The sequence below is a fragment of the Oncorhynchus mykiss genome, chromosome 17 (genome assembly GCF_057628025.1).
Source record: "Oncorhynchus mykiss isolate SJ-2025 chromosome 17, ASM5762802v1, whole genome shotgun sequence".
Lineage (NCBI taxonomy): Eukaryota > Metazoa > Chordata > Actinopteri > Salmoniformes > Salmonidae > Oncorhynchus > Oncorhynchus mykiss.
Genome location: NC_143038.1, coordinates 71,807,121 through 71,832,500, shown reverse-complemented (window position 1 = coordinate 71,832,500; position 25,380 = coordinate 71,807,121). Strand labels below are relative to the sequence as shown.

Here is a 25,380-nt window from a genome sequence, read left to right as displayed (position 1 = left end):
CGGTTGGGTTAGAGGGAGGCTCTCGGTTGGGTTAGAGGGAGGCTCTCGGTTGGGCTAAAGAGGGAGGCTCTCGGTTGGTCCTTGTGTAACGGATGTGAAACGGCTAGCTAGTTAGCGGTGGTGCGCGTTAAATAGCGTTTCAATCGGTGAAGTCACTTGCTCTTAGACCTTGAAGTAGTGGTTCCCTTTGCTCTGCAAGGGCCGCGGCTTTTGTGGAGCGATGGGTAATGATGCTTCGTGGGTGACTGTTGTTGATGTGTGCAGAGGGTCCCTGGTTCGCGCCCGGGTATGGGCGAGGGGACGGTCTAAAGTTATACTGTTACACTAGCAGATCAAATACACAGCTGGAACTCCGATTAAGGTATTTACATGTCCTAATAATTTGAAAGAAAACCAGGTGTTCAATTTTGACCGAACGCCGATTAAGATAAGCAGAGTAAGGTGTGTAAGACTATCGCATAATCTGTTTACTGCCACAATCAGTTTAATATGGAATTATTACTGTGCATGTAAACGTACTCAGTGTAATGATGTGTTTTTACCTGGTAGTCCAGCATCAGCAGGACAGTAATAATAATGTGTTTTTACCTGGTAGTCCAGCATCAGCAGGACAGTAACAAAAATAATAATAATGTGTGTTCACCTGGTAGTCCAGCATCAGCAGGACAGTGCAGCGTACCCCGACATCACCTGGCCTCTTCACCTGGAACCCGTCTGTCTCCTGAGTGGTCGCGGTCCTGTGCCACTATTAACAATAGAAATAACTTTAGTAGTTATTTTTTGGTTTCTTTAGAACACAATCTAACACATTACTAAGACTACAATAGAGAAAGTGGTTAAGAAGAGTGGAGGTGGCAATTCGCTTGACATTGTTCATGAAAATAAATCGAATCATAGATTTTTATTTTTTATCTGAACATTAAACCGTATCTTTTTTACCTCGACCAAGTGATTGTCAGGCCCATAGAGGTCCTTGTCCAACTCGATGACCAGAGACTTGAAGAAGGAAGAGAACTTTCTCTTTTGCTTGGTTGCTTCATACTTGGACACAGCAGTCTGAGAAAATATATATTTTTTTTAAATCAGACACATTTCACCAAGTTAGATAAAAAACACACACAGACACTAACCGTCAACACACAAACATACAACTAGTAAATTAGTCTTACATCTTCAAGCAGGCGTCCTTCGACACGCAACTCCCACGATGCTACAGTGCCATCCCCGTCTTCTGCGTCGGGCTTGGCAGGGTTGAACGTGTTGGATATGAAGATACGAAGCTTTCGCTTTTGCTGAAAACACAAAAAAAAAGTTCAGTCATGTTGAAATTTCACGATCAACATGTGTATAATCTTCAGAGGAAAACATGGGAAGTGATGAGCAGGAAAAACTCAACCCGGACCTGAGCCTTGATCCGAAAGAGATAAAGGCGTCGGGGCGCCCTGACCAAACTACTGCCTCTACCATCCATTCTATTGGCGAACGTACAATCACCGGAGAACAATCTGGATGAGCTCCGTTCGAGACTATCCTATCAACGGGACCTGAAGAACTATAATATTCTGTGTTTCACGGAGTCGTGGCTGAACAAATACACACACACACACACACACAGCTGTTTTTTATATGCAGCGGCTGGACAGACCGGCAGCGTCGGGTAAGCTCACCGGTGGACATGTCTTTTGAGATGGGATCTCTAACATTAGGGATTCTCGAGGTTCTGCTTGACTAAATTAGAATATTTCTTCATAAGCTATACACTGTTTGCCAAGCGAGTTCATCTATGAAATGCTGACGAATGTCTTGTTCGAGCTGTGTATGCAACTGGTTCACCTCTGATGCTCACAGGTAATGTGTATTGAAAGAGATCTCTGAATGTTCTTCACCCAGCATACACCCCTCCAACCAGACATGCTTTATCTACTCATTTGCTGGATGCAGAGTTCAACAGAGGTCAAGTGAAGGTCAAGCAAATCATAGAGAAAGCAGACTGTATTGCAATCATCTCTGATGGGTGGTCGAATGTTCGTGGGCAAGGAATAATTAACTACATCATCTCCACCCCTCAACCAGTATTCTACAAGAGCACAGACACAAGGGACAACAGACACACCGGGCTCTACATTGCAGATGAGCTGAAGGCAGGCATCAAGGACCTTGGACCATAGAAGGTATTTGCACTGGTGAGACAATGCTGCGAACATGAAGGCTGCTTGGTCTAAAGTGGAGGAGTCCTACCCTCACATCGCACCCATTGGCTGTGCTGCTCATGCATTGAATCTGCTCCCCAAGGACATCATGGCACTGAAAACAATGGATACACTTTACAACATAACCAAGGAAATGGTTAGGTATGTGGAGGGTCATCAAGTTATAGCAGCAATCTACCTCACCAAGCAAAGTGAGAAGAGTAAGAGCACTACATTGAAGCTGCCTAGCAACACCCATTGGGGTGGTGTTGTCATCATGTTTGACAGTCTCCTGGAGGGGAAGGAGTCTCTCCAAGAAATGGTCATATCACAGTCTGCCGATTTGGACAGCCCCATCAAGAGGATCCCCCAGGATGATGTATTTTGGGAGAGAGTGGTAAGCACCCTGAAACTCCTGAAACCTATAGCAGTAGCCATTGTATGGATTGAGGGAGACAATGCCATCCTGTCTGATGTTCAGATTCTGCTTGCAGATGTAGGAGGAGAAATCTGTACTGCCCTGCCCACTTCACTGTTGCTCCAAGCAGAGGAAACGGCAGTTCTGACATACATCAAAAAGCCTGAAGCTCATACACACCGCAGCGTACATGTTGGACCCCAAGTATGCTGGCAAGAGCATCCTGTCTGGTGCAGAGATCAACAAGGCCTATGGTGTCATCACTACTATGTCTCACCACCTTGGCCTGGATAAGGGTAGCTAGGCAGGGTAGCCTAGTGGTTAGAGCGTTGGAGTAGTAACCGAAAGGTTGCAAGTTCAAATGTCGTTCTGCCCCTGAACAGGCAGTTAACCCACTGTTCCTAGGCCGTCATTGTAAATAAGAACTTGTTTTTAACTGACTTGCCTAGTTAAATAAAAATAAAAAATGCAGCTGGTGGCCACACCAGATAAAAAAAAGGGGGAAAAAAGGGCAAGGTTCTTGGCAGTCTGGCGAAGTACACTTCCAAGCAAGGGCTTTGGGATGGAGATGCAATATGGCAGTCGTGCCAACATATCGCCTCAGCCACCTGGTGGAAGGGACTTTGCTTTCCCCTGTTGCGTCCATCATCCTCCAAATCCCACAAACTGGTCCTTGTTTGGGAACACACACACCAACGCACAGTTATGCTGAACAATTAGTGGTAATCCAGGCAAATGGGGCTTTTTGAGACTGACAACGAGCCATCCTCAACAAGGTTGGAAAGTGACAGTGAAGATGAGGCCTGATGTTCAAGAGGTGGTCCAGGGAGAAGAGATTTAGTTTCTAGACTATCATTGAAAACGTTTTTGGGAGATGTGATGGATCCTTGGGGATCATTCAATATTCCCTTTTGTTGTTCAGGGAAATCGTCCCATGTGCAGAGTCAACTCATTTGATTAAAGTTCAATTCTTAACTAAATGTATTTCTATAGGAAGGATTTAAACATTTGCAATTATGTCTACTTATGATAACGTAAAAGGTTTATGTTTCTGTCTCCAAATGATATGGTAAATATATCCAATGCAAAAAACATCTACATTTAAATGTTATTAACATAATTTGCATATGTTCCTGTTTGTAATCTGTCATAATTCTCATATAAACTAAGGGAAACCCAGCCGTGAGCAAGCAACACCAAAACATGCATGAGAGCAGCTGCTGTTCCAGACGGATGTGTGATCACGCTCTCCGTAAGACGTTTAAACAGGTTAACATTCACAAGGCCGCAGGGCAGACTTATCAGAGCAAGTGCTAACCAGCTGACAAGTGTCTACACTGACATTTTCAACATCTCCTTGACCCAGTCTGTAATACCTACATGTTTCAAGTAGTCCACCATAGTGCCTGTGCCCAAGAACGGCAAGGTAGTCTGTGTAAATGACTATCGCACCGTAGCACTCACATATGCAGCCATGAAATGCTTTGAAAGGCTGGTAATGGCTCACATCAACACCATCATCCCAGAAACCCTGGACCCTCTCCAATTCACCTACCACCCCAACAGATCCACAAATGATGCAATCTCTATTGCACTCCACACTGCTCTTTCCTACATGGACAAGAGGGACACCTATGTGAGAATGCTGTTCATCAACTACAGCTCAGCATTCAACACCATAGTGAAGCTCATCACTAAACTAAGGACTCTGGGACTAAACACCTCCCTCTGCAACTGGATCCTGGCCTTCCTGACGGGCTGCCCCCAGGTGGTGAGGGTAGGTAACAACACATCCACCACGCTGACCCTCAACACGAGGGGCCACCTTAGGGGTGCTTGCTCAGTTCACTCCTGTACTCCCTGCTCAGCCACAACTGTGCGTCCACGCACGACTCATGAAGTTTTCCAACGACAACAGTGGTCGGCCTGATCACAGACGACCATGAGACAGCCTATAGGGAGGCGGTCAGAGACCTGGCAGTGTGGTGCCAGGAAAACAACCTGTCCCTCAACGTCAGCAAGACAGTGGTCGGCCTGATCACAGACGACCATGAGACAGCCTATAGGGAGGCGGTCAGAGACCTGGCAGTGTGGTGCCAGGAAAACAACCTGTCCCTCAACGTCAGCAAGACAAAGTAACTGATCGTGGACTTAAACCCTGTTCATATTATGTTATTCCTTAGGATGTAAAAGGAAACAATGATCCTAGATCAGCACTGTTACTTTGAAGTGCTTCATGAATACAGGCCTTGGCCCCTAGTGAGGAAATAACCCCATCTGTTTACCTTGATGGGTCTCTTGAGTGCCTCCTGGATGTCCAGACGTTTCCTCATGATGGTCTGGTCCAGCTTCCTCTCAAACGCCAGCAGGTCCATGTAGGCCTGAGACTCTGGCACCAGCTCCCGGATCCTCTGAGGTAAAATCTTATCCGCCATCTTCTTCTTCTTGGTACTGCAACAGAAGATAACAATAGTGTGAGTTGATAAGAAATGGAAAAAAGGCCAATATACATTATGTATACACGTTTATTTCCCCCTACAAAGACACGGTCAACTCTTAATGAGGACAAGTAATCTAATAATACATGTTTAACGTCCCTCCCTTATACCCTGGTAACAATGTGAAAACCTCCTGTTGAAATAAATCCAGTCAAGCCTAAAATAATACTTAGTCAGATTTTACTGTTGGTTGCGCTGCTGTTGGACCTGCTGGATCTGCTGGGGGGCCGGCCTTTTACGGGAGGGGTCCATGACACTGGGCATCCCTGGTCGGGACACAGGGCTGGAGCCGTAGCCTGGAGGCCCCATGGGTGGGCCCTGGGGGGTCATACGGCTGGATGGGGGCATCCCACCTGGTCTCTGGAGGGAGAGAAGAAAAGAGACAAGGGAGGGGTTAGAGTCTGGAAGAGAGGCGAAAAGAGACAGGGGAGGGGTTAGAGTCTGGAAGAGAGGTGAAAAGAGACAGGGGAGGGGAGAGAGTCTGGAAGAGAGGCGAAAAGAGACAGGGGAGGGGTTAGAGTCTGGAAGAGAGGCGAAAAGAGACAGGGGAGGGGTTAGAGTCTGGAAGAGAGGCGAAAAGAGACAGGGGAGGGGTTAGAGTCTGGAAGAGAGGCGAAAAGAGACAGGGGAGGGGAGAGAGTCTGGAAGAGAGGAGAGGAAAAGATGGATGGCGTTTGATGGTAGAAGAAAATAGGATTAAAGAGACGAAATGTAGGACAAGAGGCAAAGAAAAAGAAGTAAAGAAAATGTTTTTTTATTGTGGGAGAGAAGACGAAGGTGCTTTAGATGGTTGAGATGTGAGAAACAAAACGGCTTGTTTTTCCAACTACAGGTATATTATATTTCTCCTTGCAGGTGTTCTTGCTGCCTTACACAAGACAGAGCAAGGTTGTATTCTCCTGACGTGGCGTACCGAATGTGTTCTAGAACAGATGTGTTCTGTTCTGTCCCGCAGTCAGGGTCAAGGATGTGTTCTGTTCTGTCCCGCAGTCAGGGTCAAGGATGTGTTCTGTTCTGTCCCGCAGTCAGGGTCAAGGATGTGTTCTGTTCTGTCCCGCAGTCAGGGTCAAGGATGTGTTCTGTTCTGTCCCGCAGTCAGGGTCAAGGATGTGTTCTGTTCTGTCCCGCAGTCAGGGTCAAGGATGCGTTCTAGAACAGATGTGTTCTGTTCTGACCCGCAGTCAGGGTCAAGGATGTGTTCTGTTCTGACCCGCAGTCAGGGTCAAGGATGTGTTCTGTTCTGTCCCGCAGTCAGGGTCAAGGATGTGTTCTGTTCTGTCCCGCAGTCAGGGTCAAGGATGTGTTCTAGAACAGATGTGTTCTGTTCTGTCCCGCAGTCAGGGTCAAGGATGTGTTCTGTTCTGTCCCGCAGTCAGGGTCAAGGATGTGTTCTAGAACAGATGTGTTCTGTCTGTCCCGCAGTCAGGGTCAAGGATGTGTTCTAGAACAGATGTGTTCTGTCTGTCCCGCAGTCAGGGTCAAGGATGTGTTCTGTTCTGCCCCGCAGTCAGGGTCAAGGATGTGTTCTGTTCTGTCCCGCAGTCAGGGTCAAGGATGTGTTCTGTTCTGTCCCGCAGTCAGGGTCAAGGATGTGTTCTAGAACAGATGTGTTCTGTCTGTCCCGCAGTCAGGGTCAAGGATGTGTTCTGTTCTGTCCCGCAGTCAGGGTCAAGGATGTGTTCTAGAACAGATGTGTTCTGTCTGTCCCGCAGTCAGGGTCAAGGATGTGTTCTGTTCTGCCCCGCAGTCAGGGTCAAGGATGTGTTCTGTTCTGTCCCGCAGTCAGGGTCAAGGATGTGTTCTGTTCTGCCCCGCAGTCAGGGTCAAGGATGTGTTCTAGAACAGATGTGTTCTGTCTGTCCCGCAGTCAGGGTCAAGGATGTGTTCTAGAACAGATGTGTTCTGTCTGTCCCGCAGTCAGGGTCAAGGATGTGTTCTGTTCTGCCCCGCAGTCAGGGTCAAGGATGTGTTCTAGAACAGATGTGTTCTGTTCTGCCCCGCAGTCAGGGTCAAGGATGTGTTGTCTGTCCGTCCCGCAGTCAGGGTCAAGGATGTGTTGTCTGTCCGTCCCGCAGTCAGGGTCAAGGATGTGTTCAAGAACAGATGTGTTCTGTTCTGACCCGCAGTCAGGGTCAAGGATGTGTTGTCTGTCCGTCCCGCAGTCAGGGTCAAGGATGTGTTCTAGAACAGATGTGTTCTGTTCTGACCCGCAGTCAGGGTCAAAGATGTGTTCTGTTCTGACCCGCAGTCAGGGTCAAGGATGTGTTCTAGAACAGATGTGTTCTGTTCTGACCCGCAGTCAGGGTCAAGGATGTGTTCTGTCTGTCCCGCAGTCAGGGTCAAGGATGTGTTCTAGAACAGATGTGTTCTGTCTGTCCCGCAGTCAGGGTCAAGGATGTGTTCTAGAACAGATGTGTTCTGTCTGTCCCGCAGTCAGGGTCAAGGATGTGTTCTAGAACAGATGTGTTCTGTCTGTCCCGCAGTCAGGGTCAAGGATGTGTTCTAGAACAGATGTGTTCTGTCTGTCCCGCAGTCAGGGTCAAAGATGTGTTCTAGAACAGATGTGTTCTGTCTGTCCCGCAGTCAGGGTCAAGGATGTGTTCTGTTCTGTCCCGCAGTCAGGGTCAAGGATGTGTTCTGTTCTGTCCCGCAGTCAGGGTCAAGGATGTGTTCTGTTCTGTCCCGCAGTCAGGGTCAAGGATGTGTTCTAGAACAGATGTGTTCTACTGAATTGCAGCAAACTTGCTTTAAACAACATTTCCTATAAACCACAGAGCAAAATGTTTACAATTGTACGAAACTAACTATAAAACGGAATTAAAAAATATATATGTAAGAGAGGCCACTAAAATGTTTTGCTCGGGGGGGGGGGGTTCGATCTAGCAACCTTTTGGTTACTGGCTCAATGCTCTGAGCGCTAGGCTGGCTGCCTGCCCCTCTGACCGCTAGGCTGGCTGCCTGCCCCTCTGACCGCTAGGCTGCCTGCCTGCCCCTCTGACCGCTAGGCTGCCTGCCTGCCCCTCTGACCGCTAGGCTGCCTGCCTGCCCCTCTGACCGCTAGGCTGCCTGCCTGCCCCTCTGACCGCTAGGCTGCCTGCCTGCCCCTCTGACCGCTAGGCTGGCTGCCTGCCCCTCTGACCGCTAGGCTGGCTACCTGCCTCTCTGACCGCTAGGCTGGCTACCTGCCTCTCTGACCGCTAGGCTGGCTACCTGCCTCTCTGACCGCTAGGCTGGCTACCTGCCTCTCTGACCGCTAGGCTGGCTACCTGCCTCTCTGACCGCTAGGCTGGCTACCTGCCTCTCTGACCGCTAGGCTGGCTACCTGCCTCTCTGACCGCTAGGCTGGCTACCTGCCTCTCTGACCGCTAGGCTGGCTACCTGCCTCTCTGACCGCTAGGCTGGCTACCTGCCTCTCTGACCGCTAGGCTGGCTACCTGCCTCTCTGATCGCTAGGCTACCTACCACCCCTATCACCAAGGTCAGGACTCTACTGATTCTCTGGATAGAGGATGTTTCAAAGGCGTGAAAATGAGATAAAAAAAATCGCTGCTATAAGACTATACTATAAGACTATGCTATAAGACTAAACTATAAGACTAATAAATAGAGGACATTGGTAAGTAAGCAACAAGTGGATAAAAATCCATGTGTTGAAACACAGGCAGGAGTGCTTTGTTATAGATCGGAAGTCAACTGAACGACCATTGAAGGACAACACAAACATCGGCACTAGCCAACACAACAGATTGAATTAAAAAAACAACCTTGTATTGAATAAAGGCCACCCTATTTTGCATTCACAAAACAATATCACTCACCACCATCCTAAAAATGTGCAATTTGCATCAAAGTTTTTAAAAATAAATCAAATGTATGTAGTACCCCATACAATGCACATACTTCCTAATATATATATATATATATATATATATATATAGCTGAATTTATAACCTGTAAATATTATACCAAATTCACCCTTAAAAATCATACCAAGCAATGGTTACGGAAACAGGCATGACTTGCAGGTGCACAATAAAAAAAAACACCCTCCACATCACTCACCAATCCATGTGCTAGGAACTCAAACAGGCGACTTCGTGTTTCTGAATGCATGAGTGCTTCTAGAAGTTGTAGCGACAGTAGCAGGCTGAAGAATAAAAACAGATCAGCGAGGCTAAAGCCAGAGACACACCCCTCTCTCTCCCTCTCCGACAGCCTTCAAGGGGAGCGCTGTGTTCGGCTGTCATCGACGCTGATGCACTCTACCCTCTCCTGTTCTCTACTGTAAGGCAAGCTACAGCCTCACACTGTCTGCAGATCACAACACACCTGGGTCGTGTTCATTATGCAATGACGTAACGAAACATTTTCAAATGGAACAATGCATTTCTTATTTGACAAGTCCAGGTAGTCTGCTCCCCGTTTTCAGTGTGTTTGGAATCTCATGACTCTGCCTTCAGCCTCTGCCTTCAGCCTCTGCCTTCAGCCTCTGCCTTCAGCCTCTGCCTTCAGCCTCTGCCTTCAGCCTCTGCCTTCAGCCTCTGCCTTCAGCCCCTGCCTTCAGCCTCTGCCTTCAGCCTCTGCCTTCAGCCTCTGCCTTCAGCAGCCTCTGCACCCTGCCTTCAGCAGCCTCTGCACCCTGCCTTCAGCCTCTGCTGAAAAGCTGCCATCTGGCCTCTTCTATTTATTCCAGAGTTTTCATCCACAGCAGAGAACGTATTCTCACATTCGTCACCATAGTGATTTCAATGAGTCACGTAGATAGAACAAGTTCTAAAGCAGAGGTTTGTAAATTAATTGAAGAAAAAAAAGGATAGCTGGAAGAGAGCTAGCCACTGAAAAGGATAGCTGGAAGAGAGCTAGCCACTGAAAAGGATAGCTGGAAGAGAGCTAGCCACTGAAAAGGATAGCTGGAAGAGAGCTAGCCACTGAAAAGGATAGCTGGAAGAGAGCTAGCCACTGAAAAGGATAGCTGGAAGAGAGCTAGCCACTGAAAAGGATAGCTGGAAGAGAGCTAGCCACTGAAAATGATAGCTGGAAGAGAGCTAGCCACTGAAAAGTTGAGCTGGAAGAGAGCTAGCCACTGAAAAGGAGAGCTGGAAGAGAGCTAGCCACTGAAAAGGAGAGCTGGAAGAGAGTTAGCCACTGAAAAGGATAGCTGGAAGAGAGCTAGCCACTGAAAAGGATAGCTGGAAGAGAGTTAGCCACTGAAAAGGATAGCTGGAAGAGAGCTAGCCACTGAAAAGGATAGCTGGAAGAGAGCTAGCCACTGAAAAGGATAGCTGGAAGAGAGCTAGCCACTGAAAAGCTGGCTTCTAATTATTTATTTATTGCCAATGCCATTTTGTTTGAAAACCTCTTGCCCATTGTGTTCAAGGTAGAAGGAGATTGGAGTTAACATACGAAGACAAATCAAAGTGGGATGTATCTTTTCACTAATAAACTGCCCACACATTTGTAAACGTGGCCATTACTGTGTGCGAGGCGACTGAAGAATGCAACAAAAAATCCATTAAAATTTCTATAAATCATTTTTCACTCAATTCACCACATCTCTGTGCAACCTTGGTCTTCTACAGAACAATTGGGGAGTGCTTCTAAGGCTAACAGAATATGTGGCTGAGTGACTATGAAGGATGCTGCTGTCAGTGAGGTTGGCGTTTGTGTTCCACGTAGTCAAGGACACGAGAGAAGATTAGAACATCCTTTCACTGAGAAATGTTTTTCCAGTTGAATTGTTGTAATAACAACAATAAAATGGGTGTTTGTATGTGTACACTGTGTCAAATTCAATGACCACATACTGACCCCCCACCCCCCAAACGTTTAGCTAGCAGTACTTCTGTTCTTTACGTTACTAAAACACCAAACACATTTTTGCTCTGCCAGAATTACCCCCTCATCTGCAACTGTAGCTGTCGGCATCAAACGGTTTGCATCATTAGCTGTGATGACCACTGATATCAAACAGCCGTATAGCCGTAGCAGGAGATTATTTTTTTCCCCCGACCAACCTTTTCTTGCCGATACTTTCTTAAAAATACTCGATTTGGAAGTCACCGTTTTGGCCCCATGAAGTAATCCAACGATGTACACGCCCGCCATTTTTGTCTATTTCTCATCTTCTCTCATTGAGACAGGTGCAAAGCAATCAATGATTTCTGAGTCTCACTCAGTGTATCACACCCACACGTCTCAACCAATGAGAGAAAGTAAGAAATAGATAAGATGGTAGCGTATACATTATTGGATTACCTCATGGGGCAAACATTTGATGAATTAAGGTTGTTCCGAGGGGATAAGTGATGGGAGCAACTCAATATTAGGAAGGTGTTGCTAATGTTTGGTGTACTCAGTGTGTGTGTGTGTGTGTATATATATATATATATATATACACACACACACACACACAGTACCTTGCGAAAGTATTCGGCCCCCTTGAACTTTGCGACCTTTTGCCATATTTCAGGCTTCAAACATAAATATATAAAACTGTATTTTTTTGTGAAGAATCAACAACAAGTGGGACACAATCATGAAGTGGAACGACATTTATTGGATATTTCAAACTTTTTTAACAAATCAAAAACTGAAAAATTGGCCGTGCAAAATTATTCAGCCCCCTTAAGTTAATACTTTGTAGCCACCTTTTCAGTCTTCTTCTTTAAAGCCATACCTTTAAAAAAAAAGGAGGTAAGAATAACAAATAATTAAAGAGCAGAAGTAAATAACAATAGTGGGGCTATATACAGGGGGCAATGATTGGGGGCCCAAACCAATTTTAGATAGAAGCTGTTTAGAAGCCTCTTGGACCTAGACTTGGCGCTCCGGTACCGCTTGCCGTGCGGTAGCAGGGAGAACAGTCTATGACTAGGGTGGCTGGAGTCTTTGACCATTTTTAGGCCTTCCTCTGACACCACCTGGTGTAGAGGTCCTGGATGGCAGGAAGATTGGCCCCGATGATGTTCTCGGTCATACTCACTACCCTCTGTAGTGCCTCGCAGTCGGAGGCCGAGCAGTTTCCATACCAGGCAGTGATGCAACCCGTCAGGATGCTCTCGACGGTGCAGCTGTAAAATATTGAGGCTCTGAGGACTCATGGAACATATTTTCAGTCTCCTGAGGGGCAACAGGTTTTGTCGTGCCCTCTTCACGACTGCCTTGGTGTGTTTGGACCATGTTAGTTTGTTGATGATGTGGACGCCAAGGAACTTGAAGCTCTCAACCTGCTCCACTACAACCCCGTCGATGAGAATGGGGGCGTGCTCGGTCCTCCTTTTCCTGTAGTCCACAATCATCTCCTTTGTCTTGATAACGTTGAGGGAGAGGTTGTTGTCCTTGTACCACACAGGCAGGTCTTGGACCTCCTCCCTATAGGTGGTCTCATCATTGTCGGTGATCAGGCCTACCACTGTTGTCATCAGCAAACTTAATGTTGTTGGAGTCGTGTCTGGACGTGCAGTCATGGGTGAACAGGGAGTACAGGAGGGGACTGAGCAAGCAACCGAGCGGCCCCAGTGTTGAGGATCAGTGTGGCGGATGTGTTGTTACCTACCCTTACCACCTTGGGACGGCCCTCCAGGAAATCCAGGATCCAGTTGCAGAGGGAGGTGTTTAGTCCCAGGATCCTTAGCTTAGTGATGAGCTTTGAGGGCACTATGGTGTTGAACGCTGAGCTGTAGTCAATGAATAGCATTCTCACGTAGGTGTTCCTTTTGTCCAGGTGGGAAAGGGCAGTGTGGAGTGAAATATAGATTGCATCATCTGTGGATCTGTTGGTGCGGTATGTAAACTGGAGTGGGTCTATGGTTTCTGGGATAATGGTATTGATGTGAGCCATGACCAGCCTTTCAAAGCATTTCATGGCTACAGACGTGAGTAGTCATTTAGGCAGGTTATCTTAATGTTCTTGGGCACAGGAACTATGGTGGTCTGCTTGAAACATGTTATTACAGACTCAGACAGGGAGAGGTTGAAAATGTCAGTGAAAACACTTGCCAGTTGGCCAGCGCATGCTCGGAGTACACGTCCTGGTAATCCGTCTGGCCCATCGGCCTTGTGAATGTTGACCTGTTTAAAGGTCTTACATCGGCTGCGGAGAGAGTGATCAAACAGTCGTCTGGAACAGCTGATGCTCTCATGCATGTTTCAGTGTTACTATCCTCGAAGAGAGCATAGACGTTATTTAGCACGTGTCACTGGGCAGCTCTCGGCTGTGCTTCCCTTTGTAGTCTGTAATAGTTTGCAAGCCCTGCCACATCCGACGAGCGTCGGAGCTGGTGTAGTACTATTCGATCTTAGTCCTGTATTGACGCTTTGCCTGTTTGATGATTCGTCAGAGGGCATAGAGGGATTTCTTATAAGCTTCCGGGTTAGAGTCCCGTACCTTGAAAGTGGCAGCTTTACCCTTTAGCTCAGTGCGGATGTTGCCTGTAATCCATGGCTTCTGGATGGGGTCTATACGTACAGTCACTGTGGGTACGACGTCCTCAATGCACTTATTGATAAAGCCAGTGACTGATGTGGTGTACTCCTCAATGCCATCGGAAGAATCCTGGAACATATTCCAGTCTGTGCTAGCAAAACAGTCCTGTAGTTTAGCATCTGCTTCATCTGACCACTTTTTTTAATAGACCGAGTCACTGGTGCTTCCTGCTTTAATGTTGTGTTTGTAAGCAGGAATAGGGAGGATAGAGTTATGGTGAGATTTGCCAAATGGAGGGCGAGGAAGAGCTTTGTACACATCTCTGTGTGTGTCCCTCTGGTTGCACATTTAACATGATGATAGAAATTAGAACTGATTCCCTGCATTAACGTCCCCGGCCACTACGAGCGCTGCCTCTGGATTTGTGTTTTCATGTTTGCTCATGGCGGAATACAGCTCATTGAGTGTGGTCTTAGTGGTCGGTCTGTGGTAATAAAATGAAAAATACAGAAACTCTCTAGGTAGTTAGTGTGGTCTACAGCTTATCATGAGATACTCTACCTCAGGTGAGCAAAACCTCAAGACTTCCTTAGATATCGTGCACCAGCGGTTTACATAAATGCATAGGCCCCCGTGTCTTACCAGAGGCTGCAGTTCTGTCAATGGAGTATATAACCTGACAGCTATATGTTCTTAATGTCATCGTTCAGCCACGACTCAGTGAAACATAAGATATTACCATTTTTTATGTCCCATTGGTAGGATATACATGCTTTCAGTTCGTCCCATTTATTTTCCAGCGATTGAACATTAGCTAGCAGAACGGAAGGCAATGGCAGATTAGCCACTGGTCGCCTGATCCTCACAAGGCATCCTGATATCTTTCCGCGAAACCCGTTTCCTTTTCCAGCGAATCACGGGGATCTGGGCCTGGTCTGGTGTCTAGTATATCTCTCGCGCCAGTTTGAGGTGAGTAATCCCAGTCCTGATATCCAGAAGCTCTTTTTGGTCATAAGAGATGGTAGCAGCAACATTATGTACACAAGTTACGAACAACGCGAAAAAAGACAAACAAAATAGCATGGTTGGTTAAGAGCCGATAAGACGGCAGCCATTCCCTCCGGCGCCATCAAAAGATCTTACCTTACAAAGGGAATCTATGCAGCCGGCTATACAATTGTATCCCCCGTGGACCTGTTCGTAGATAAAACATCCTCCATTCAGGCTGCAAAGGCTTCGATTTCCTAATTAACCCTGATATACTAATATATATATATATATTCCTAATATACTGGCAAGTAGGTGGGGACATATGCTTACTTTCTTTATGAAGCACCATTAGCCACCATGCTAATGGTGGCTAATGCTACTTCCTGACATTACAACACGCAACATCTGGGACTAGCATTTAGCACCTCTAGCACGGAGGAGAATATTGTTTCATAAAGAAATGACACATCATTTCCAGCTTGTCGCCGTTAAAAATCGGGTTGAGGAGGAAATCGATGCATTTGCAGCCTGAATGGAGACTGTTTTATGTATGAACCGGTCCACAGGGGACACGAACGTATAGCCAGCTGCATAGATTCCCGTTGGACGGGAAAGATGAAAGGACTCACGTAGCTGGTTCATTGTTGCCCATGTGAGGAAGTTAGGCTAGCAAGCATTTTTAGCTAGGTAGCCTATGAAAACAACTAAAAGCGGACAGAGCCGTAGACCGCTTTGCCTACATGAAAGAGTTGAGGACAGCATTGTCATTCAACTAGTCTACAAGTAGAGTGAATCCCCCCAAAAATGTTGTTTTACTTGGGCACCCAGACCGAAATCAGTACCATGGACAGCCACATGATATTTAGTAACATTGATTGGACTAAATTGTCTCTGGTATCTTTAAAATGTGTTTTCAGTGTATTAAACTAAGCATTATATAGCCTTGTTGATTTGATGTGAATGTTTAAGTTGAAATGGTGCTGGAATTACAGAGTATTGGAATAAAGGAGGCAATACTCTCCTTGTCTTTGTGCTGACTTGCGGAAACTGTGGTTCTAAATCAGTAGTTGTTTAGTAAAACTGCCAAACATTAACTTGTTTGACCATGTTCCAGGTCATGTAACTGTTACATGCAATATTTGCTTTGTGGACTTCACAGGACAGATGTTGCTCTCCAGTTTTTGTGATGAAACAAACTTATGTGTAGTTGAATTTATTCCGCCACCGCTGTGTGACTCGTTGTCACTGCCTTATTGTAATATCACGGTGGCGTATGAACAAATGAGCAAACAATGCAATTATCGTTGTAATATGGCTGTTTCACTGGCTTGGCCACGCACCGCTACTGAAAAGAAGAGTCCATGGTTATTAAGACCAGATCGTTCTTCCAAGATGCTTAGACCTTCATTACATTTTAGTCATTTAGCAGACGCTTTTATCCAGAGTGATTTACAGGAGCAATTAGGATGAAGTGTCTTGCTCAAGGGCACATCGACATTTGTCACCGAGGCAACTCGGGGATTCGAACCTGCGATCTTTCGGTTACTTTAAGATATGAAATATGAATCCGTGGTTATTCAAGGGTGCAACAGGTCACCTCAGGAGTAAAATGTATGTTCGCTTTTCATAGCCGACACAGAGCAGAGGTCGAGGCAGCAGGTGCGGTAGAGACCCACACACCATCCACTTTTCATTCAAACTAACGTAACTTTACAAGCTTAATGTTATCTGTGTAGCTAGCAAGCAAACAAGCGCCAAACAACTAGCAAATGGGCTAGCTAGCTACTGTACCACTTGCAGACAGAACAGCTCATCATACTAGGTGGTCATCGACAGTGTAGTTAGCTAACTAATTATGCATAACCATGCCACTGGGAAAAGCCACAAAAACAATCAACCAACAACGACAATCAGTAAATTAGGGGGTCTTTACGAGTAAGGGCCCACATCGCTAACTAGATACTGTTAGCATAGGCTAGCTACGGCTTTGACAAAGGCTTTGTTCTAGCTTGCAGCTAGCTAACGTCACGTTAGCCGTTAAGTCGTGGCTCACCGGGTATCCAGGCCCAGGCATCGGAGAGCGATAGAGGTGGTTCTGTGCGCCCGATGAGGGTCCCATCCTTCCTCCAGGAGTTCCAGGTCCCATGCCTGGTCCTCCACCTTGTACCGGGGGTCCGGGTCCCATTCCCCCGCCACCACCTCCCGTTGAAGCTGATTGAAAACTACCTCTGGCCGCCATCTCTTCTGGGTATCTCCGTCGCCGGATAGTGGAATGGAACTATCGCGAGAAGAGAGGAGTAGCGGAGTGATTCTTTTAACAACAACGACCTCTGGTGTTTAATTTCAATTCCAACCAGCCCTTATTGTGGTATAGATCGTTACATTCTACATTTTACATTCTACATAAAAGCAGTCTCAAAATGAAAGCAACCAAAAATCTTTCTGTATGGGGGCATACTAATATGTCTTTGCCAACCGGTCTCTGGACCTTTACAATTGGCACCAGGCATTGACCTGAACTGACTGGGATATTTTTTAATTTTAAATTGATTTAACTAGACAAGTCAGTTAAGAACAAATTCTTAATTTCAATTATGGCCTAGGAACAGTGGGTTAACTGCCTTTTCAGGGGCAGAACAACAGATTCGTACCTTTTCAGCTCGGGGATTTGAACTTGCAACCGTTCAGTTACTAGGCCAACACTAACCACTAGGCTACCCTGCCGCCCCAATTAACCTTCAAACAGGTACAACAGGTTAAAATGTTAATATTATTGTATCTCTAGTATCTCTACTGTATTGAGAGGTAAAGAAATCCTATTTTAAAATGGTAAACATACACACGGATACACATATTTGACAAACATCTCATCTCATGAGGTAATTCTGAATGATCGACTTGTTCTTTGAATAGCACTTTTAAAGGCACTTGATCAGCCTGCATGGCTGCCTGCCATCGGTTTCATTATAACATCAATGAGGGAAGACATTAAGCCAAAATACTCTTCCATAGCAAACCCCTGGCCGAAGACAATGTCATCGTTGATTCACTCAAATGGATTGTGATGAAGTCGGAGAGAGAGAGAGAGAGAAAGAGGGGAGAGTTGTACGTTCTAGTCTTCTGCCCCATATATATATATATATATATTAGTTAGAGTCCTTCCCCAAAGCCACAATGGAAATGTCTACACATTTTTAAACAATCAAAGAAAGGTAAACATTGTATACCTTTGGGGGAAAGGTCTGTTATATAGTTGGCAGCACAGTATGTCACAGCTTGCCACAAGGGGGGAGGAAACATACAATGTATTATTTTCTCTGTGTACTATAATTATAGTAAATAGACAATATAAATACCACCAATCATTTACATTGTTTTAATAAATATGAAATGTTGACCATTATAAACATTTGTATTAGATATTTAATTTGTTTTATTTGTTTATATATATATATATATATATATATATATATATATATATATATATATATATATATATATATATATATATATACACTGAGGACACCAAACATTAGCAACACCTTCCTAATATTGAGTTGCTCCCAACATTGACCTTGTTATTCATGCCATTAAAGCCTTTTAAATGAGAATTTGAATACATTTTTGAACTTGAGAGAGACAAAGATAGAGGGTCAGAGAGAAATGGCTCTGATGGAGAGAGATAGAAAGAGGGGGAAGGAGAAAGAGAGAGGGGGAGAGAGGATTAGGGAGGAGATAATTGTTTGTTAACAAACAGTCAGTTCAGCTTGCTTGGTCAGCTTGTTTGATCACCGGGCTGGACATGACGCAACACTGAACATCTGGCAGCTGAAATATAATTTTGGTTGGGAAAACATTGTATACTGTATATACTTTTATTAATCCAATAAATGGCACAGCGAGAGAGAGATAGAGAAAGATAGAGAGGATTGGGGACTGATTGTTGTTTATTACAGTTTTTTTCAATTGCTGAAACACTAAAACCCATTGGCTGAACAAAGTTCTCAGTTGCCTGGACTCATTTAGCTAATTATGCAGTCTGTTGTCAATAACGTAAACCATTTCACATGGTAAAACACAATTTGCATATCTCACTTAGACTTTTCAGCAAAACTCTAAACACATTCTCATTCTCAAAACACATTCTACACTCTAATGCACATGTCATCCATACTGGTAAACACAAGTGGCAACAATCAAATACAAATAGAGAACATATATCATTGATTGAACACAACCACTCAAAATTGATTCAACCAGTTTCAAATGATGCGACACAACCAATATAAGCCAGTTCAGAGAGCAAACAGGTTGTTGAAGGTGGGAAGGAGAAAGTCTGAGAATGGATACTGTAGTACAGTGCATTGTAGGCTGTATACTGTACAATGGACAAATTGTATGGCCCTGAACATTGTGCTTTCTATTTATTAACAGTACTGACTGCTCAATAGATTTTGACTGGTTGCAGGTTCATGTCAACAAAGAACAAGAATGACAGTATCACAGAGACAAAGGACAAGTTTGTGAGATGCAGGGTACAGTACTGTAAAAATAGGGGGGCAAGGAGGAGGAAGAACAGAAAACTAAATTGCAAAGAGCAAAGCAGATCTGATCAATTTTGAGCTACTATGATAGAACATGTTTTCGTTCATTAAAATGACGGAAAAATCTGAATGTTTTTTTAGATTAAAAATGTACTTCTCCCTGAGAATTGTATGTTTTGAACAATGTGTTTTCTATTTTTCGGTGTATTGTTTACTGACTGCTTGAGAGTGAATATCATTTTGATCACTTTGTTTATGATTTGAGAGCAGTGTTTGATTTTGAACACAGGTAAAACTGTTTTGAGACGAATGTTTCATTTTGCGAGAGGAGTCAGAGGTTATGTAAATATTGCTTGAAGATGAGGTTTTGTGTTTAATATTTTCAGGAAATGGAGCAAGGTTTCAGAAATGGTATTTTAGCAATTGAGAAAAACTGTAACAAACAGTTAGGTCATTTTTCTCTCTTGCAGTGGCCTGTCTGGAACAAGACTCAATGCTGAAACAGCGTGCAGTGGCTGAAATAAAATCATTGTTGCACACTGTGCAACAGAGAGAGAGAGAGAGAGAGAGAGAGAGAGAGAGAGAGAGAGAGAGAGAGAGAGAGAGAGAGAGAGAGAGAGAGAGAGAGAGAGAGAGAGAGAGAGAGAGAGAGAGAGTTAGACAGTTAGACTTCAGCAGGCAGGTGGGCAGACAGAACAATGTTGTCATCCTCCTGCCCAGTGAAACTCTTTGTTCTGCTTGGCTGATGAAGCTGTCTGCTAGCTTCCTTCCTGTAGGCGGAGCAAAGCAGAGCTGAGAGTGCACCATACCCAGACATCAACGTGACTTGAGACGTCAGGTGATGGTTGGGCCCAGTGTGTGTGTGTGTGTGCATAAGAGTGTGTATTAATGGCAGGCCAGTGTCCAGACTGGACCTAAGTCAGCATTGAGTCTTGTATAACTCACTATAGTGTAATGGCCGGGAGTTAATCAACACAATATACACCCTTTTACAGACTCACTTTGATGATGTCATTAATGATGTCATGAAACTCCCGGCCCATTAGCAGGCTTGCAGTCTTTAAAAAAAATCAATACCATTTTCTCTTCTCCTGGGCCGTTTTACACTGGGATAAACGTGTGTTTCAAAGTTGGGGTTGTGATTTGTGTGTGTGTGTGTGTGTGTGTGTGTGTGTGTGTGTGTGTGTGTGTGTGTGTGTGTATTAAAGCTTCAACTACCTGCATTTACAGTAACAAATCATACTACTTTTAGTTTTTAAACGAATGAACCGAAAAGAGTAATAGTAAAAAGTCTCTCCCTACTTGGAAGGCGCTTGTTTCCCAAATGGCTCCCTCTTCCCTATATAGTGCACAGTAATTATTTTGTACCTTTTGACCAAGGCTCTGCACTATATAGGGAAGAGGTTGCCATTTTATTTTAAACCTTTATTTAACTAGGCAAGTCAGTTAAGAACAAATTCTTATTTACAAAGATGGCCTAACCCGGTCGACACTGGGCCAATTGTGCGCACCACCAGCATGTGTGTACGGGACTCCCAATCACAGCCGGATGTGATACAGCCTGGATTTGAACCAGGGACTGTAGTGACGCCTCTTGCACTGCGGGAGCCTATATAGTGCACGGTAATCCATGCTGAATCACATCCGGCTGTGATTGGGAGTCCCATAGGGCGGCGCACAATTGGCCCAGCGTTGTTTGGGGTGGCCGGGGTAGTTCGTCATTGTAAATAAGAATTTGTTCTTTAACTGACTTACCTAGTTAAATAAAGGTTTAAAATAAAAATGGCACCCTCTTCCCTATATAGTGCAGAGCCTTGGTCAAAAGTAATGCAAAAGTAATAGGGTGCCATTCAGGACGCATACCATGTCCCAATTGTAATTGCTAATCCTCTTATCTACAGCTCTTAATGAACAGGATGCAAAGTCGAGCCTCTGTGACCACTAGAGCACTGCTGCCGTCTTATCTGAGACATACGGCTGGGCCCACTAATTGCACTGCGAGATCTGACAGGATAAATTAATACTTAGGTGGAAACGATTTTGCCTGGAAAACTGACAAATATTATGAGGTCGGAACCTGGGATACTGTTTCTGTCCTAAAACACATCAATTCCACTTGTGATCAGAAAAGGGGATGTTGAATAGCCTGGTACAGTATGTGAATGTGAATGTACCGCGGAAGTGAAGAGAATTTTACCATTCCTAGATAGGCTTGGAAGAAAACATCAGACATTACCTCTGTAGTTATCTATTCTATAATACAGTACACGTACAGTATATTAACACTAAATTGAGTAGACAACTGCATAAATCATGTAGGCTACATACAAAACTCACAAAGCATATCATTGTATTCTCTGAATAACTTCCTAAATAGAATAATATGTTCTGGAAAGCGTGTCGAATGCACTAACATAGACCTAAAAAAACCATAAATCATTGAAAAGTGCGATGCTACGGTTCTATGGATGTATGTATTAAAGTAATGCATCCATAATACCATGATTTATTATGATGATCACTCGGTTGTAGGACAGTCTTTATTCAAGGTAAGTCTGGGGTAGCAACATGGGTGTGTTTCATTCCAAGAAGATGTTCCCTCCCCGTGCCGTCATTCACTTCCCTCCCGTTATAGATCTGATAGGACTGGGCAAGTGAGTATAAGGGCACAAGGCGAGACCCAGAGACCCAGATGCAGACACGGGAGGAAGATGGTTTGAGTCTTTGATATTTATTAATAATCCAAAAGGAGGAGGCAAGAGAATGGTCGTGGACAGGCCAAAGGTCAAAACAAGTTCAGAGTCCAGGAGGTACAGAGTGGCAGGCGGGCTTGAGGTCAGGGCAGGCAGAATGGTCAGGCAGGAGGGTACAGAGTGGCAGGCAGGCTTGAGGTCAGGGCAGGCAGAATGGTCAGGCAGGAGGGTACAGAGTCCAGGAGGTACAGAGTGGCAGGCAGGCTTGAGGTCAAGGCAGGCAGACTGGTCAGGCAGGCTTGAGGTCAGGGCAGGCAGACTGGTCAGGCCGGCGGGTACAGAGTCCAGGAGGTACAGAGTGGCAGGCAGGCTTGAGGTCAGGGCAGGCAGAATGGTCAGGCAGGAGGGTACAGAGTCCAGGAGGTACAGAGTGGCAGGCGGGCTTGAGGTCAGGGCAGGCAGAATGGTCAGGCAGGAGGGTACAGAGTCCAGGAGGTACAGAGTGGCAGGCAGGCTCGAGGTCAGGGCAGGCAGACTGGTCAGGCAGGCTTGAGGTCAGGGCAGGCAGACTGGTCAGGCCGGCGGGTACAGAGTCCAGGAGGTACAGAGTCCAGGAGGTACAAAGTGGCAGACAGGCTTGAGGTCAGGGCAGGCTGATTGGTCAGGCCGGCGGGTACAGAGTCCAGAAAACAGGCAAGGGTCAACACCGGGAGGACTATTAAAAGAGAATAGAAAAGTCAGGTGCATGGGGAAAAACACGCTGGCTGACTTGGAACATACAAGACGAACTGGCACAGGAAGACAGGAAACACAGGGATATATACACCAGGGATAACGAGTGACACCTGGAGGGGGTGGAGACAATAACAAGGACAGGTGAAACTGATCAGGGTGTGATAGTGAGATTAATATGGTAGGAAACTAGGTGGAGGTATAATAGTAAGAAACTGGGTGGAGCTATTATAGTAAGAAACTAGGTGGAGCTATTATGGTAGGAAACTAATTGGAGTTATTATAGTAAGAAACTAGGTGGAGCTATTGTAGTAAGAAACTAGGTGGAGCTATTATAGTAAGAAACTAGGTGGAGCTATTATAGTAAGAAACTAGGTGGAGCTATTATAGTAAGAAACTAGGTGGAGCTATTATAGTAAGAAACTAGGTGGAGCTATTATAGTAAGAAACTAGGTGGAGCTATTATAGTAAGAAACTAGGTGGAGCTATTATAGTAAGAAACTAGGTGGAGCTATTATATTAAGAAACTAGGTGGAGCTATTATAGTAAGAATCTAGGTGGAGCTATTGCTTAGTTCCACTTACCCAGTTGTCTCAGATCCACTAAAGGAAGGGAACGAGGGTAGAAGTAAGGGGGAACATCTTAGAATGAAACACAGCCGAAGTGATGAAGAAGAGGCAGTGCCTCATCAGAATGCAACACAGGGCATCCACTGAGTTTTGGTTGTTGGCAGCATCTCCTCTTCTGCTTCCAAAATGAGCCCCATGTGCTTCATGGGCAAAAGTAGTGCACTTAATAGGGAATAGGATGCCATTTGGGAAACACCCCTCCTCTCCTCACACTCCTCCCCCCCAGTCTTCTGAGAAGCAGACAAGCGTTTAGACAAAGACACAAGGCCACCAGAAAACTCATAACATCATAATGTATCCTTTACTCTATCTATTTGCTTGGCTAATGTAATAGGGGGAAAACAAACTTGTGTTGTGAGGTTAAAAATAACTGAGAAAGGACATTTCCCTGAGTAATTATATTGGAGCCTTAGCTTGGTTGAAGGAAGCCCTGTACATGTGTTTGTTTTTGTGTTTGTGTGTGTGTGTGTGTGTGTGTGTGTATGTGTGTGTGTGTGTGTGTGTGTGTGTGTGTGTGTGTGTGTTTGTGTGTGTGTGTGTGTGTGTGTGTGTGTGTGTGTGTGTGTGTGTGTGTGTGTGTGTGTGTGTGTGTTACAGGAACCTAATGAATGATGGGCTGTGGTATATACAGTATATCATATTCAGTATTGTCATACCTTGGTGGTTCCATCCAGAGTAATTGCTAAAATAATAATCAGTCACACTTGAACTACTGTACCTCTGTGAGTTATAGTGGAGGGCAGACTATAGCAGTCTATAACAGACTACAACAGTTTATAGCAGTCCATAACAGACTACAACAGACTATAGCAGTCTATATCAGACCATAGCAGTCTATAGCAGACTATAGCAATCTATCATAGACTAAAACAGATTATAACAGATTATAACAGATTATAACAGACTATAACAGACTATAACAGATTATAACAGATTATAACAGACTATAACAGACTATAACAGATTATAACAGACTAGAACAGACTATAATAGACTATAACAGACTATAACAGACTATAACAGACTATAACAGACTATAACAGACTATAATAGACTATAACAGACTATAACAGACTATAACAGACTATAACAGACTATAACAGACTAAAACAGACAGTAGCAGAGTATAGCAAAATATAACAGACTAAAACAGACAGTAGCAGAGTATAGCAAAATATAACAGACTATAGCAGAATATAGCAGTCTATAATAGACTAAAACAGACTATAACAGACTATAACAGACTATAACAGACTATAACAGATTATAACAGACTATAACAGATTATAACAGACTATAACAGACTATAACAGACTATAACAGACTATAACAGACTAAAACAGACAGTAGCAGAGTATAGCAAAATATAACAGACTAAAACAGACAGTAGCAGAGTATAGCAAAATATAACAGACTAAAACAGACAGTAGCAGAGTATAGCAAAATATAACAGACTATAGCAGAATATAGCAGTCTATAATAGACTAAAACAGACTATAACAGACTATAACAGACTATAACAGACTATAACAGATTATAACAGACTATAACAGATTATAACAGATTATAACAGACTATAACAGACCAAATCAGATTATAACAGACTAATACATACTATAACAGATTATAACAGACTATAACAGACTATAGCAGACTATAGCAGTCTATATCAGACTATATCAGACTATAGCAGATTATAACATGACTACTTTCTTTTAAGACTCTAAGTAAAAGTTCTGGATTTATTCCTACCTCTGCTTGCTGTGTTTCTCTGTGCCTGGGTTCGAGTTCGTACAAGCATTTCTGTCACAGTACTTCCTGTTTGAGTTTCTGCCTATAGGAAGGGAGGAGCAAAAAGGAGTTGTGATCTGATTTCCCGAAGGGAGGTCAGGGGGAGGGGCCTTGTAGGCATCCCCGAAGGGGGAGTAACAGTGGTTGAGTTTTTTAGCAGCTTGAGTACCTCTGTCAATGTGTTGATATAACTTTTGTAGCGTTTTCCTCAGGTTTGCTTTGTTAAAATCCCCAGCTACAATAAATGCGGCCTAAGGATATGTGGTTTTCAGTTTGCACAAAGTCCAGCGTAGTTCCTTGAAGGCCGTTGTGGTATCAACTTGAGGGGGAATATACACGGCTGTGATTATAACCGAAGAGAATTCTCTTGAGAGGTAAAACGGTTGGCATTTGATTGTGAGGTTTTCTAGGTCAGTTGAACAAAAGGACTTGACTTCCTGTACGTTATCACAATCACACCATGAGTAGTTA

At 44.6% G+C, this 25,380-nt stretch overlaps 1 protein-coding gene and 1 long non-coding RNA gene across 3 annotated transcripts in view; both read right to left on the bottom strand.

Annotated features, from left to right (window-relative positions):
• Positions 1-16,804, bottom strand: part of LOC110493298 (SWI/SNF-related matrix-associated actin-dependent regulator of chromatin subfamily D member 1) — a 36,870-nt gene extending 20,066 nt beyond the window's left edge. Inside the window, exons 1-6 of the mRNA XM_036950919.2 lie at positions 16,574-16,804; positions 5,290-5,465; positions 4,893-5,058; positions 1,170-1,292; positions 940-1,056; positions 644-745 (exon numbers count right to left, since the gene is read on the bottom strand). Coding sequence (XP_036806814.1) covers positions 644-745; positions 940-1,056; positions 1,170-1,292; positions 4,893-5,058; positions 5,290-5,465; positions 16,574-16,759 — 870 coding nt within the window. The 5' untranslated portion in view covers positions 16,760-16,804. The remainder of the gene's footprint in view (positions 1-643; positions 746-939; positions 1,057-1,169; positions 1,293-4,892; positions 5,059-5,289; positions 5,466-16,573) is intronic.
• A 4,492-nt stretch (positions 16,805-21,296) lies between these two features.
• On the bottom strand, positions 21,297-24,946 carry LOC118940111 (uncharacterized). 2 transcript variants are annotated; one of them, XR_005036713.2, is made up of 3 exons: positions 24,871-24,946; positions 23,074-23,348; positions 21,297-22,472 (listed from the first exon to the last, which is right to left on the bottom strand). It is a non-coding gene; the product is annotated as an uncharacterized LOC118940111 (long non-coding RNA). The 2 variants fall into 2 exon arrangements; XR_016488103.1 differs by having other exon boundaries at positions 23,074-23,345; positions 24,871-24,943.
• Between the last annotated feature and the right edge of the window lie 434 nt (positions 24,947-25,380).